Source organism: Nycticebus coucang, chromosome 8, assembly GCF_027406575.1.
Source record: "Nycticebus coucang isolate mNycCou1 chromosome 8, mNycCou1.pri, whole genome shotgun sequence".
Classification (NCBI taxonomy): Eukaryota; Metazoa; Chordata; class Mammalia; order Primates; family Lorisidae; genus Nycticebus; species Nycticebus coucang.
In genome coordinates this window covers 7,750,547-7,765,394 of record NC_069787.1, presented here as the reverse complement: position 1 = coordinate 7,765,394, position 14,848 = coordinate 7,750,547, and the positions used below count along the sequence as shown (strand labels likewise).

Here is a 14,848-nt window from a genome sequence, read left to right as displayed (position 1 = left end):
CGCTCGATTCAAACTAGCCAATGAGAAGGGTACCTGTGGGGTGGACCTTTTTGACTGTCAATAAAAAGGGAAAGACCAAGGCAGTCGGGGAGCGCAGCCATTTGGAAGTCTTCTATGCCGTAAGCTCCGGCTGGTGAATAAAGCCCTTCCTCTTATAAACAAGTGTTTGGGTGCTCTTTCTCTCCGTTGGGCCTTATTTTCCTGCAACACCTTTACGCAGTTTTTCCCAATGATAACAACAAATGCAAAACCACAGTACATAGTCACAAGGAGATTGATGCTGACACAATCCACCAAGCTCTTCTCTCTTCCCCAGTTTTCCTTGAACTGATTTATGTTTATACGTGTGTGTGCGTGTGTGTGTGTGTTGTGTGTGTGTGCGTGTGTCTCAGTCTGTTTGTGCTGCTCTAACAGAATACTTTAGACTGGGTAATTTATAAGGGACAGAAATGGAAATCCAAGATCAAAGTGCCAGCACTGGTGTCCGGTGAGAGCTGCTCTCTGGTTCCAAGACTGCGCCTCCTTGCTATTTCCTCACAAGGCAGAGGTTGAAAAACAAAAGAGCTGGGCAGCGCCTGTGGCTCAGTAGGTAAGGCGGTGGCCCCATATACAGAGGGTGGCGGGTTCAAACCTGGCCCCAGCCAAACAGAAACCAAAAAATAGCCGGGCGTTGTGGCGGGCGCCTGTAGTCCCAGCTACTTGGGAGGCTGAGGCAGGAGAATCGCTTAAGCCCAGGAGTTGGAGGTTGCTGTGAGCTGTGTGAGGCCATGGCACTCTACTGAGGGCCATAAAGTGAGACTCTGTCTCTACAAAAAAAAAAAAAAGAAAAACAAAAGAGCTGAGTTCACTCCCTCAAGCCCTTTTACAGAGACACCTAATCCATTCGTGAATGTGGACCCTTCATGACTTAATCACTTCTAAAAGGCCCCACCCCTTCATGCCATCACCATGGGGCATTCAGTTCCAACGTATAGTACTCCTTTGTTACCCTCAGAAGGTTATGTCCCAAGACCTCAGTTGCCTGAAACCACAGATAGTACCAAACCTGATTGCTGTTGAACAAAATGCTTATCAGTTCATGTCTTCCACCCACAAAGGTAATGCTTTCTTTCTTTTCTTTTTTTCGAGACAGAGTCTCACTCTTGACGTCACCCTGGGTAGAGTGCCATGGCTCACAGCAACCTCACAGCTTGCGGCAACCTCAAACTCTTGGGCTCAAGCAATCCTTCTGCCTCAGCCTCCCGAGCAGCTGGAGCTATCGGCACCTGCCACAATGCCTGGCCAGTTTTTCTATTTTGTTGAGACAGGGTCTCACCCTCACTCAGGCTGCTTTCAAACTCGTGAGCTCAAGCAATCCACCTGCCTTGGCCTCCTGGGGTGCTAGGCCATTTGCTCTTTTGTACATATTCCATTTGTTTCCCTCCTGTTGGGCCCTCTCTCCCCACCCCTGACTCCTGGCAACCTTCCCATCTGTTCTCCATTTCCAAAACTTGGCTATTTTAAAATGTTACATAAATGGAATCATACAGCATGTAACCTTTTAGGATTGGCTTCCTCCACTTGGCATAATTCTTGAAGGATTCATGCAAGTCGCATGCATCCGTGAGCCACTCCTTTTATTCCTGAGTAATGCTCCATGGTATGGATGGATCAGTGTGTTTAACCATTTAACATCTACACTATTTCTAATTGGTCATTGCAAATAAAGCTGCTATCAACATTGTGTACAAGTTTTCGTGTGCACATGCCCATGGCTTCCTAAGATTGGTGAGCTCCGTGGCTCATAAGTTTCCTGCCTCCTGAAGACAAAAAGCTAGAAAAACTCATTTCCCAGCTTCCCTGGAATCAGGAGAGTGTAGTTCTCCAATCAGATGCAGCTGTGAAAGCTTTTTTTTTTTTTTTTGTAGAGACAGAGTCTCACTGTACCGCCCTCGGTAGAGTGCCATGGCGTCACACGGCTCACAGCAACCTCTAACTTGGACTTATGCGATTCTCTTGCCTCAGCCTCCCGAGTAGCTGGGACTACAAGCTTTTTTTTTTTTTAAGTTCCTGTGGTGTCATAGCTCACAGTAACCTCAAACTCGTGGGCTCGAGCAATCCTCTTGTCTCAGTCTCCCAACTTCCAGGGTGCTAGGATTACAAGCGTGCCACTGTGCCCAGCCCAGCTGTGAAAGCTTTTGTGCCTAAGTGCGCCATGCAAGGAAGCAGACCCTCCAGAGAGTGAGCTGGAAGGCAAAGATGATGGCAGAGGCCCCCAGCTTTGAGGGGACAGTGGTAATGGAGATTTGGGTGTCCATCTCACTGAAATGAGTGAGCTTCCATATCTCTGTGAGCAAGGCAGTGGCAGTGGGGTGGTTTGAGCATTGTTCCTGGTCCCACGGCCTCCAAACTTTCTGGTCCTCTTGGAGATGTAAACTACTTAATTTTTCACAAGCTTATTTTCTGCTTAAATGAGCTAGTTGGAGTCTGTGGTTCACAACTAAGAATTCTTTTTTTTTTTTTTTGTAGAGACAGAGTCTCACTATACTGCCCTCAGGTAGAGTGCCATGGCGTCACACGGCTCACAGCAACCTCTAACTCTTGGGCTTACGCGATTCTCTTGCCTCAGCCTCCCAAGCAGCTGGGACTACAAGCGCCCGCCACAACGCCCGGCTATTTTTTGTTGCAATTTGGCCGGGGCTGGGTTTGAACCCGCCACCCTCGGCATATGGGGCCGGCGCCCTACTCACTGAGCCACAGGCGCCACCCCACAACTAAGAATTCTAACATTCCATCATTTCTAGTCGCTCCTAATGCTTGGTGCTCAAACTCTACTATACTAGGCTCTACTCCCCCTATTACCACACTGGGCGGTAATGCTAACACTTTGGGAGGCTGAGGCAGGTCGATTGCCTGAGCCCAGGAGTTCAAGACCAGCCTGAGCAAGATCAAGACCCCATCTCTAAACATAGCTGGGCATTGTGGCAGGCACCTGTACTCCCAACTACTTGGGAAGCTTAGGCAAAAGAATCACTTGAACCCAAGAGTTTGAGGTTGCTGTGAGCTGTGATGCCACGGGACTGTATTCAGGGTGACTGAGACTCTGTCAAAAACAAAATAAAAAAATGAGTACAGAACTTAAATGGAAACATCTCCACTTTAGCCCAGGAATTTGAGGCTACCATAACTGTTTACCATTTGAGCTATTTGATGCCATTGTACTCCAGCGTGGTCAACAGAGCAAGACAAGAAGGAAAAAAAGAAAGAGACAGAGATTTCTCCACAGGAGATATGCAAATGACCAATAAGCACATGAAAAAATGCTCAACCTTTAGCTAAGTGCAGATCAAAACCACAGTGAGATACCATCTCACACTCACAAGGATGGCTACTTACAGAAAATAACAAATGACGCAAAAATATGGAGAAATTTGAACCATTGTGCACTGTTAGTGAGAATGCGAAATGGTGCTGTATCTGAAAAATAGCATTGTGGTTCCTCAAAAAAATAAAAATAGGGGCGGCGCCTGTGGCTCAAAGGGGTAGGGCACCGGCCCCATATGCCGGAGGCGGCGGGTTCAAACCCAGCCCTGGCCAAAAACTGCAAAAAAATAAAAAATAATAAAAATAATGATAAAAATTGCTCTGATTCAGCAATTGCATTCTGTGTGTATACACCAAAAGAATTAAAAGGAGGAACTCAAGTAGATGTTTGTGGACCCGTGTTCATAGCAGCACTATTCACAATACCCGAGTGGTAGGAGCAACACAGGTGTCTGTTAGTGGACGGATGGATAAACCAAGGTGTCTACATATGCAGTGGAACATTGTTCAGCTTATAAGGAAAGGAGATTCTGACACATGCTACAACGTGGATCAACCTCAAGGACCATATAGGAAGTGAAATACGCCAGTCACAAAAAGGATACCCAGAACAGACAAATTCATAGACAGAATGGTGGCTGCCAGCTTTGCGGGAGGTGGAAGGGGGAATTGTTGTCTGATGGATAGAGAGTTTCAGATTTGCAAGGTGAAGAGAGTTCTGTGGATAATGTTGCTGGTGACTGCACAACAGTGTTGTAGGGGTCACAGCAAAACTTGCCCTTTTCCTTTAGGTTGGTTCACTGAGAAGATGAACTCACAGTTACGGTAGATTCATAAGAGAAAAGTTTTTATTTCCAAATACTATGAGGATGGGGGGAACCACAAGAATGATTCCCCAAGTTTCAGGGATGATCAGATACCTTTTGGAAGCAAGGTGGGGGGAGAATGTGGCAAGATTACAATTTAGTAAGTGGTTGCTAGGAGGGGGAGTGTAGATGGGTTGGAAACTGATTGATTTGTAAATTAACCTGAAAGAAAGGTATTGTGCTTTAAATTACCTTGGAACCAGGTCTATTAGCATATGATAAGGAGGTCTGCAGTCTTTTCCGATTCTAAATCAGCTTACTCAGGTTTTATAGAGAGGCCGGAGCTTTCTGGTCAAAAAAGGACGTTAAATTTAAAATATTCTTTATACCAAAGAATCGTGTTTTGGGGTGAAATTTCCTTAGCTCCTTCATTCTCCTTGTCTGGAACTTTCCTAGAAGTTTCATCCATTAAGAGCTGAGTTGGTAAGTGTGGGGAGAGCAAGCAGGTTCGTAATTTAGTAATAAGATGTTTGAAAGGGACACAAGACTATAAATTAGGATGAGAATGAAAAAACAGAAAAGAACAGATCTAAGCACATTGCCTCACACCCTAGTAAACCAGTCTTCCATTCCTGGGAATAGGTTAGTAAAAGAGTTCTATCTTAGTGGTGCGGGTGCACAAATTAATTTTTTTTTTCTTTCTACTTTCCCAAAGTCCAAAGTCTAATTAAGACAAGTCCCGTGAGGAGTTTCCTCAGGCTTCAGCCTTGCGTTGACCAGCCAGCTCCCAGTATGGGGCTGGAGCAGGATATGGCGATTGCTTCAAGTTACCTTGCAGGGTTGGCAGGACTTGTTTTTGCTCCTCACAGCTCTCTTTAGCCTGCTGTGATGGATCCTGGTGAGGCCCTACCTTTGCTGCCGTGGGTGTGGTCTGGATGATGATGTAGGGTCCTTTCCACCTTGGTTTGAGCGGGAGTGGTTCGCATCTTTGATCTGGACTTGATCCTTTAGAGAGAAAGGGTGTACAGACACAAAATTGACTAAACCAAACACAGTTAATTACTCAAGTGGAGATCTTTGTTACTTCTCTTCCCTGGGCTTCTAACTGACTGTTCAATCTCTTCCAGTTCTTTTAGGAGTCTCTGCTAAATTGCAGAGGATTGATGATGACCTGTTGTACAGGAGTATTTTAATTTTTTTAGAAAGGGTACATTTAATAGTAAACAAGACCAGTGGCAAGGCCTGTACCCAATTAAATTTTCCTTGTTAGCGAGGGGAATGTAGAAGTATTTCCCCAGAAGTTTCTTAATTTTCTTTTATCTTAAGTGCATGCCTCATACATACAAACTCTATAATCAACCTTGGATTTTTACACGGGAAGCTTTGATATTCAGTGAGGTATGAGTTGGTCAACTAATGTGACCACTGCGTGTGGCACCTAAACTCTCAAGTTTTGTCCCAGAGTTAACTAACTTATTACCTCTTGCACTCGCATGGTGTGTGCAAGTGTTCTGGCTTCTGTATGACCTTACCCACCTTGCATATGTCTGTGGCTTTCTGGCTTTTCTACACTGGCAGGGACAAAGTCAAGGTTGGGTCTAAGGTAAGAGAATGAAACCAATTATCAGTCATTTACAAATACCTACAAGTTCTGGTTTTCAAGGCTAAGGTTCACACAATGAGAATATTTTACAGTCTTAGCACAGTTCTTAGGATACTACTTAGGCTCAGTGCCGTAGCACAGTGGTTATGGCACCAGCCACTTATACCCAGGCTGGCGGGTTCGAACCTGGCCTGAGCCAGCTAAACAATGACAACTGCAAAAATAGCCAGGCGTGGGGGCGGGCACCTGTAATCCCAGCTACTTGGGAGGCCAAGGCAAGAAAATTGCTTGAGCCCAAAAGTTTGAGGTTGCTGTGAGCTGTGATGTCACAGCACTCTACTGAGGACAACATAGTGAAACTCTCAAAAAGAAAAAAATATATATAATACTTCGTTGTAACAGTCTTTACAAAAATGATCTAAAGTTCTAAAGGACAATTTAAGTGAATATTTAGGTTCTAATTTTTCCTGCGGTATCTATATAGACATAGTAGATACTATTTAATACTGTACAAATGTTTTCTGTGTATCTCACAGACCTTTGTTGAACCTTAAAGCTTCTGAACTGGGCGGCGCCTGTGGCTCAGTGAGTGGGGCGCCGGCCCCATATGCCGAGGGTGGCGGGTTCAAACCCAGCCCCAGCCAAACTGCAACCAAAAAAATAGCCGGGTGCTGTGGCGGGCGCTGTGGCGGGCGCCTGTAGTCCCAGCTACTCGGGAGGCTGAGGCAAGAGAATCGCTTGGGCCCGGGAGCTGGAGGTTGCTGTGAGCTGTGTGATGCCAAGGCCATCTACCGAGGGCCATAAAGTGAGACTCTGTCTCTACAAAAAAAAAAAAAAAAAAAAGCTTCTGAACTAATGTAACTACTGTGTATATACACACACATACATGTGTTTTTCATGAATAGATATAAAACATATATATACATATATATTTTTTTTTTGGCCAGGCTCTTAGTCCTGTGGGGGGGGGGCTTTTTGGTTTTTGTTGTTGTTGGTGTTTGGGACAGAACCTCAAGCTGTTGCCCTGGGTAGAGTCCTGTGGCATCACAGCTCACAGCAACCTCCAGCTCTTGGACTCAAAGCAGTTCTCCTGCCTCTGCCTCCCAAGTAGCTGGGACTACAGGCGCCCACCACAACCCCCAGCTATTTACTGGCTGCAGCGTCATTGTTGTTTTGCGGGCCCGGGGTGGATTCGAACCCACCAGGTCAGGTGTATGTGGCTGGCGCCTTAGCTGCTTGAGCCACAGGCATGGAGCCTTTTAGTCCTGTTTAACAGATGAGGTTAGTAAAATAGCTATGTACCCTGTTTCCTCGAAAATAAGACAGTGTCTTATATTAATTTTTGCTCCCCAAACTGCGCTAGTCTTATTTTCAGGGGATGTCTTATTTTTCCATGAAGAAGAATATGGTACACATTTATTGTTAAATGAAAATAAAGGAAATTTATTACCTGTATACGATACGGTAGTAACTTGAGTATCTTCCAGCCTGAACAATGCTGTGGATCTTCTTAAAGACAGTTCACTTCGCTGAAGGAAATTATCCAGCCAGTGTTGTGATGCTTTGAAGTCTTCGGGGGCTATGTCAAACTGTGGTGCCATTGCAAGGGCAAATTCTTGGATCTGAGCCCTATTCACAACCAAAGCCTTTGCTCTCCTGTCAACAACCCATTCACAGATCAGGTCTTCCAGCTCGGAAAATAATGGTTGCCGACCCGATCCACACTTGCGCTTTTTAGCATTTCCCTTGTCCACTTGTTCAATGAGGTTACCATACTCTGCTCGCCATTTTCGGACCAATCGGATACTCAACATCTTCTCTTTACAGAAAGCAGTAAGATTTTGGCCCCAAGAGTCTTCCACGATTCCTTTCTTGTACTCCACGGAGTAGCTTTTTCTTTTTGCGCTCATTTCTAGGGGTAAAAAAAAAAAAAGGAACTGGGGCATCAGGGTGGGGGGAGGGGGATTACTTAAAATGACACAGGGGATGAGGGGGGAATCAAAATGGCACAGGAGAATCAGAGGGGGGATTACCATTTTAGTAACCCCTTTTGATCCTCCTGTGTCATTTTAAGTGATTCCCCCCCAGCCCTTTATCAGACATTTCCCCCCTGGGGCCTGCCTGGGGACTGTCACCGGGCTGGCTGGGGCCTGGACCTAGGCTGGGGCAGGGTCTGCCACTGACTGAGAACCTTCAGTCATCATGAGGGCGGCCGCAAGCTTCAGGCTGTGTCACCAGAGACAGACCAGCACTCACCACCTTCGCTGCCTCGGGCTCTGATCCTCCTGTCCTTCTACATGCGTCTGCGAAAGTCTCCTCCTCTCTCCGACCCGTGCTCACCGCTCAATCCGACCTCCGCTCCGCCTCCACACAGCAGTGACGTCAGGACTCGGCATAACGTCACTGGTTGCTAGACGCCAGTCGGGGCGGTCCTAGCAACCAGTTTACGGTGAATTAATTTTCATTCCGAGACAGAGCCTGGGGGGCCTTATTTTCAGGGGATGCCTTATATTTCACCCAGAAGGAAACCTGGAAGCAGGTCTTATTTTCTGAGGATGTTTTATTTTCGGGGAAACACGGTATTACTTTATGAGCTGGTATTGGAGACAAGGCTACAATCATATAATGCAGGTGGGCCACAGCTTTTTTACCTTTTGAATCATTTTTCTCTCTCTAATTTCTCACCTTATTAAAAAATAAATTATAGCAGGGCGGCGCCTGTGGCTCTCAGGAGTAGGGCACTGGCCCCATATGCTGGAGGTGGTGGGCTCAAACTCAGCCCCGGCCAAAAACTGCAAAAAAAAAAAAAAAAAAAGAAAAATTATACCAAAACTAATGTATTTATTTATTTATTTATTATTTTGTTGTTGTTGAGACTCACTGAGTCGCCCTTGAGAGTGCTGTGGCGTCACAATTCACAGCAATCTCAAACTCTTGGGTTTAAGTGATTCTCCTGCCTCAGCCTCCCAAGCAGCTGAGACTACAGGCGCCCCCCACAACGCCCGGCTATTTCTTTTTTTTTGTAGTTGTCATTGTTCTTCGGCAGGCCCGGGCTGGGTTCAAACCCGCCAGCCTGGGTGTATGTGGCTGGCACTTTAACCACTGTGCTATGGCTGCCGAGCCATATTTATTTATTTTTGAGACTGGGGCTGGGTTCAACACCAGCAGTCCTGGTGTATGTGGTCAGCACCCTAGGCGCTGAGCAACAGGCCCAGAGCCACAAGATCCTTTCTTACCCAATGCCATTTTTCTTTCTGTCTAAATTTTTACTCTCAAAAAACCACTTTTCACAAGACAGGATCATAGTTTGCTGTGAAGTAAATTATTCACTTGGCTAAACAGATAATTAGGCAGCTCAAAAGGTAAGAATCTTTTTTTTTTTTTTACAAAGATTCAGTTTCTCTAACAATCAAAACAACCAACAATCAGTTTCTCTACATTTTACAAATGAGAGACATTTTATGGAATATAACTTCGATACTATTTTTTTCCACTCAGAGGTGGACAGGGGTCCCCCATTTTGGGGGGGCAACAACAAACAGGTAGCCTTCTGTAGGCCATACGCCACCATCCCACCCCACACCCCACCCCTGCACGCACTCTAGCAAGGTTATGAACAAAGTAGCCTGAAACATCCCTGAGAGATTCTACCTTGAGTAAGGAGCACACATCACAATCCTTCCACCACCCCAGGAAAAAAAACTACAAAGACTTAATAACCTTGCCCTAGGGGAGGGACTGCGTTCATTCATTTGTTAAAACACTCTTTTAGCTTGGGTCTTCTCTTCCCTGCCAGAAGCTCTGGTGCATTCTACTCTCTTTGCATGTGCCTAAATCCCAAAATCTCATTTTCTTTTTCTTTTTTTTTTTTTTTTTTTTGTAGAGACAAAGTCTCACTTTTATGGCCCTCGGTAGAGTGCTGTGGCCTCACACAGCTCACAGCAACCTCCAACTCTGGGCTTAAGCGATTCTCTTGCCTCAGCCTCCCGAGCAGCTGGGACTACAGGCGCCTGCCACAACGCCCGGCTATTTTTTTTTTTTTTTGTGGTTTTTTTTTGGCCGGGGCTGGGTTTGAACCCGCCACCTCCGGCATATGGGACTGGCGCCCTACTCCTTGAGCCACAGGCGCCGCCCAAAGAAGTTATCTCTTTTTTTTTTTTTTTTTTTTTTTTTGTGGTTTTTGGCTGGGGCTGGGTTTGAACCCGCCACCTCCGGCATATGGGACCGGCGCCCTACTCCTTGAGCCACAGGCGCCGCCCACGCCCGGCTATTTTTTGGTTGCAATTTGGCCGGGGCCGGGTTTGAACCCGCCATCCTCGGTATATGGGGCTGGCGCCTTACCTACTGAGCCACAGGCGCCACCCCCAAAATCTCATTTTCTCACTGATCAGTGGCCCGTGGGCTCACTTCTGTAACCTCCGAGACCAAGGACCCACTGAAGAAAGAAATTCTGGTAACAAAACTACCACAGGCATCTTTTCTGATGTCTTTTCATTGTCCCCCTAAGTCTTATGGCCACTAAGGACAGGACCTATGTCTTTAATTTATTTAGTAGGCATAAAATTTAAGGCAGAAAGCAGGAAACTAGAACATTTAGTTTCTCTTAGAATAGCTAGGGGGCAAAGTTGGAGCAGGAAGGAAGTGACCCTGTGGGCTACAGTGCACCAGGAAAGTGCCCTTAGGCCTCACCGAATTCATGGCTTAAAATCAAGAACATGAGCTTATAGTAGAATCTAGCAAATTTAGAAATATTACAGAGGTGGCAGTTTTATAATCCTTGGACACTTGAACTTGAATAACAGGGATAAAACTAACTTTATCTTAAGGGGACACCTGCCAAGAGCCAAAACATCTCACAAGAATACCCCTTGCTATCTTGATTTTACAAGCAAACTATTCTCAGGAATTCAACCGTAAACAGCAACGGTACTTTCCCCTTGCATATCTCCTCAAAAATGCACCCCCCCGCCTTAGGGTCCTTCTCCTAGTAATTTTCCAGAAACTAGCCCCCTCACCGCCCTGCTAGGAACAGCCCTTAGTTACTTCCTCGTTTGTGTGCTTATAAGCCCAGCTGAAAAATAAACTCTTCGGAGCTTGATCAGACTCTTGACTTGCTCTCATTCTTTCGTGTCTCTTGTCCCCTCATTCGACTGACCCCTTTGTTTCCCAGGTCCCCGTTGAATTCCCCGTGGGCCGGGGCAGACACCATAATCACCTGAACAGTAAGGCATTTGAGTTACTTTTGTTCACACAAACTTCTTAATCTTCCCAGAGACACAGTGAACACCTAGTTTCTCCTGTAAACCCTTTCTTTTTTTTTTGTAGAGACAGAGTCTCACCCTATGGCCCTCGGTAGAGTGCCATGGCCTCACACAGCTCACAGCAACCTCCAGCTCCTGGGCTGAAGCGATTCTCTTGCCTCAGCCTCCCGAGTAGCTGGGACTACAGGCGCCTGCCACAACGCCCGGCTATTTCTTGGTTGCAGTTTGGCCGGGGCCGGGTATGAACCCGCCACCCTCGGCATATGGGGCCGGCGCCCTACCGACTGAGCCACAGGCGCCGCCCTATTTTCTTTCTTTAAATGTGATCTTCTCATAAATATAAATAAGGCAATTGCTTAAGATGAGATCTCTCTAAAATTTTCTATAAATTGAGAAGTTTTTCTAGTTTATAGGATCCATCTTCAGGGGGCGGTGCCTCTGGCTCAGTGAGTAGGGTGCTGGCCCCATATACCGAAGGTGGAGTGTTCGAACCCAGCACTGGCCAAACTGTGACAAAAAATAGCCAGGCAAGGGGCGGCGCCTGTGGCTCAATGGAGTAGGGTGTTGGCCCCATATGCAGGAGGTGAGGAGGTGGCAGGTTCAAACCCAGCCCCGGCCAAAAACCGCAAAAAAAAAGAAAAACAAAATAGCCGGGCGTTGTGGTGGGCGCCTGTAGTCCCAGCTGCTCAGGAGGCTGAGGCAAAAGAATCGCCTAAGCCTAAGAGCTGGAAGTTGCTGTGATCTGTGACGCCACAGTACTCTACAGAGGGCGATAACTGAGACTGTCTCAAAAAAAAAAAGGATCCATCTTCTGGCCACTTAGTTAGAAGTTTCTATGGTATATTTGTTCTATAAGCTTCTTAATTCAATGCCTTTTTATAAGGCCCAATGCCTCTTCATATAAAAGGCCATTTCCAAGATTCCCCCAAATTCACTGTCAGATATAAATTTATGTTAGAATAGACAATGATAAAAGATTCACTCCTCAGAGCTTGACAAGTTCAGTACACAGAATGTGCTGTTTAGAATCTTCTGGGACTCCCAGTCTTCCCAGACTGGCCACCTGACGTGTTCCCGACAAAACGCCCTCCGGATGGCATAGACTGAGGAGAGAATTCCCACTCAGTCACAAAGTCAAGCTCACAGATGTAAAACAGGACTAGAAGGAAACCTCATACAAAACAAAAACAAGCAATAACAACCATAAAAGCTATTTCTGAGAGGTGATAGAATCAAACAATATGAATACTCATACATTGCAAAGTACCTAAAAATATACCGATACCAGAGGCGCTTACAAGAACAGAGATCTTTTACCATCTGCTCAACCAGAGCCAACAGAGAGGAAGACTGGGAGCCCCACTGGTAAGTAAAATATCTCCCCCTGGGCCGGCTGGTGTCAGGATTCCAATCTAGCTGCCACGGCCTTCTGGAGAGCAGATTGGCATTAGATCCTACTGACTACGCAAACTGTAGGGGTCATGGTGAAACTTGCCCTTTTTTCCCTTAGGTTGGTTTGATGAAAAGATCAACTCACAGTTTCGGTAGATTAATAAGAGAAAGGTTTATTTCTAAATACTATGAGCATGGGGGGTGGGGGGAACCACAAGAATGATTCCCCAAAGTTTCAGGGATGGTCAGATACCTTTTGCAAGGAAGCAGGGAGAATGTGGCAAGATTACAATTTAGGGGCGGCGCCTGTGGCTCAGTGAGTAGGGCGCCGGCCCCATATGCTGAGGGTGGCGGGTTCAAACCCAGCCCCGGCCAAACTGTAGCAGAAAAATAGCTGGGCGTTGTGGCAGGCGCCTGTAGTCCCAGCTGCTTGGGAGGCTGAGGCAAGAGAATCGCTTAAGCCCAGGAGTTGGAGGTTGCTGTGAGCCGTGTGACGCCACGGCACTCTACCCGAGGGCGGTACAGTGAGACTCTGTCTCTACAAAAAAAAAAAAAAAATTAAAAAAAAAAAAAAGATTACAATTTAGTAAGTGGTTGCTAGAGGGGAGAGTGTAGATGGGTGGAAACTGATTGTTTTGTAAATTAGCCTGAAAGACAGGTATTGTGCTTCAGATGACCTTGGAACCAGGTCTATTAGCATGTGGCAAGGAGGCCAGCAGCCTTTTCTGATTCTAAATCAGCTTACTCAGGTTTATAGGGAGGCCAGAGCTTTCTGATCAAAAAAGGCCTTTTAATTTAAAATATTCTTTATACTAAAGAACCATATTTTGGGGTGAAATTTCCTTAGCTCCTTCAGTGTGAATGTACCTAACGCTCCTGCGCTGTACACTTAAAAATAATCAAGATGTAGGGCGGCACCTGTGGCTCAAAGGAATAGGGCGCCAGTCCCATATGCCGGACGTGGTGGGTTCAAACCCAGCCCCAGCCAAAAACTGCAAAAAAAAAAAAAAAAAAAAAAAAGATAAATAAATACACATACCTTAAAAAAAAAATAATCAAGGGCGGCGCCCGTGGCTCAGTGAGTAGGGCGCCGGCCCCATATGCTGAAGGTGGCAGGTTCAAACCCAGCCCCCGCCAAACTGCAACAAAGGGATAGCCGGGCATTGTGGCGGGCGCCTGTAGTCCCAGCTGCTCGGGAGGCTGAGGCAAGAGAATCGCGTAAGCCCAAGAGTTAGAGGTTGCTGTGAGCCGTGTGGCGCCACGGCACTCTACCGAGGGCGGTACAGTGAGACTCTGTCTCTACAAAAAAAAAAATAATAATAATAATCAAGATGTAGCCGGAAGTTGTGGCGGGCACCTGTAGTCCCGCCTACTTGGGAGCTTGAGGCAAGAGAATCACCTAAGCCCAAGAGCTGGAGGTTCCTGTGAACTGTGACAGCACAGCACTCTAAGGAGGGCAACAAAGTGAGACTCTGTCTCTAAAAAAAATAAATAAATAAGTCAAGATGGTAAATTTGAAGTTTAAAAACAAATTTGAAAAAGTTTTACCATTTTTTGTTTGTTCGTTAGTGACAAACTACATTGAGTAACCACTTCATACCCACTGGGATGGCTAAAATCCAAAAAGCCTGACAGACACCAATAGTTGAAAAAAATGGGAAGTAATTGGAACTCTCATGTACTGATTGGCAATTTTTATGAACTTTTTTTTTTTTGCAGTTTTTGGGCAGGACCTGGTTTGAACCCACCACTACGGTATATGGGGGCCGGCTTCCTACTCCTTTGAGCCACAGGTGCCGCCCTGAACATTTGAAAATGTAAACATGGGCGGCGCCTGTGGCTCAGTGAGCAGGGCGCCAGCCCTATATGCCGAGGGTGGCGGGTTCAAACCCAGCCCCGGCCAAACTGCAACCAAAAAATAGCCGGGCGTTGTGGCAGGCGCCTGTAGTCCCAGCGACTTTGGAGGCTGAGGCAGGAGAATCGCCTAAGCCCAAGAACTGGAGGTTGCTGTGAGCTGTGTGACGCCACGGCACTCTACCGAGGGCAATAAAGTGAAACTGTCTCTACAAAAAAATAAAAAATAAAAAATAAAAATAAAAATAAAAAAAAAATAAAATGTAAACATATGCTTACCATGTGACCCCACAATTTTTTTTTTTTTTTGAGAAAGAGTTTCACTATGTCGCCCTCGGCAGAGTGTTGTGGCATCATAGCTCAGAGCAACCTCAAACTCTTGGGCTCAGGAGATTCTCTCACGTCACCCTCCCAAGTAGCTGTGACTACAGGCACCCACCACAACTCCTGGTTATTTTTTGTTGTAGTTGTCATTGTTGTTTAGCAGGCCAAAATACAAATAAATAAAATAAAATCCATAGTCTTTTGACTACAAGGCTGGAAATTGAGACCTTATATTCATAACCCTTGTTTGCAATGGTTAGAGTCCCCAGGATGGGTTCGAACCCGTTGGCCTGGATGTATGTGGC

The 14,848-nt window shown here is 46.1% G+C and overlaps 1 protein-coding gene across 1 annotated transcript; it reads right to left on the bottom strand.

The window, feature by feature from the left end:
• Positions 1-4,156: 4,156 nt before the first annotated feature.
• Positions 4,157-8,044, bottom strand: LOC128592479 (uncharacterized). Its single transcript, XM_053600418.1, has 3 exons — positions 7,969-8,044; positions 7,163-7,624; positions 4,157-5,114 (listed from the first exon to the last, which is right to left on the bottom strand). The coding sequence occupies exons 2-3, from the start codon at positions 7,620-7,622 to the stop codon at positions 4,864-4,866; spliced, it is 711 nt and encodes a 236-aa protein (XP_053456393.1). The 5' UTR covers positions 7,623-7,624; positions 7,969-8,044; the 3' UTR covers positions 4,157-4,863.
• Positions 8,045-14,848: the final 6,804 nt, after the last annotated feature.

Excerpts from the sequence above, each read along its gene's own strand:
- LOC128592479 (XM_053600418.1), bottom strand. The coding sequence starts at position 7,622 with ATGAGCGCAAAAAGAAAAAGCTACTCCGTGGAGTACAAGAAAGGAATC. Across the intron at positions 5,115-7,162 it reads TACTACCGTATCGTATACAG|GATCAAGTCCAGATCAAAGA; the intron begins GTAATAAATTTC and ends TTCTCTCTAAAG.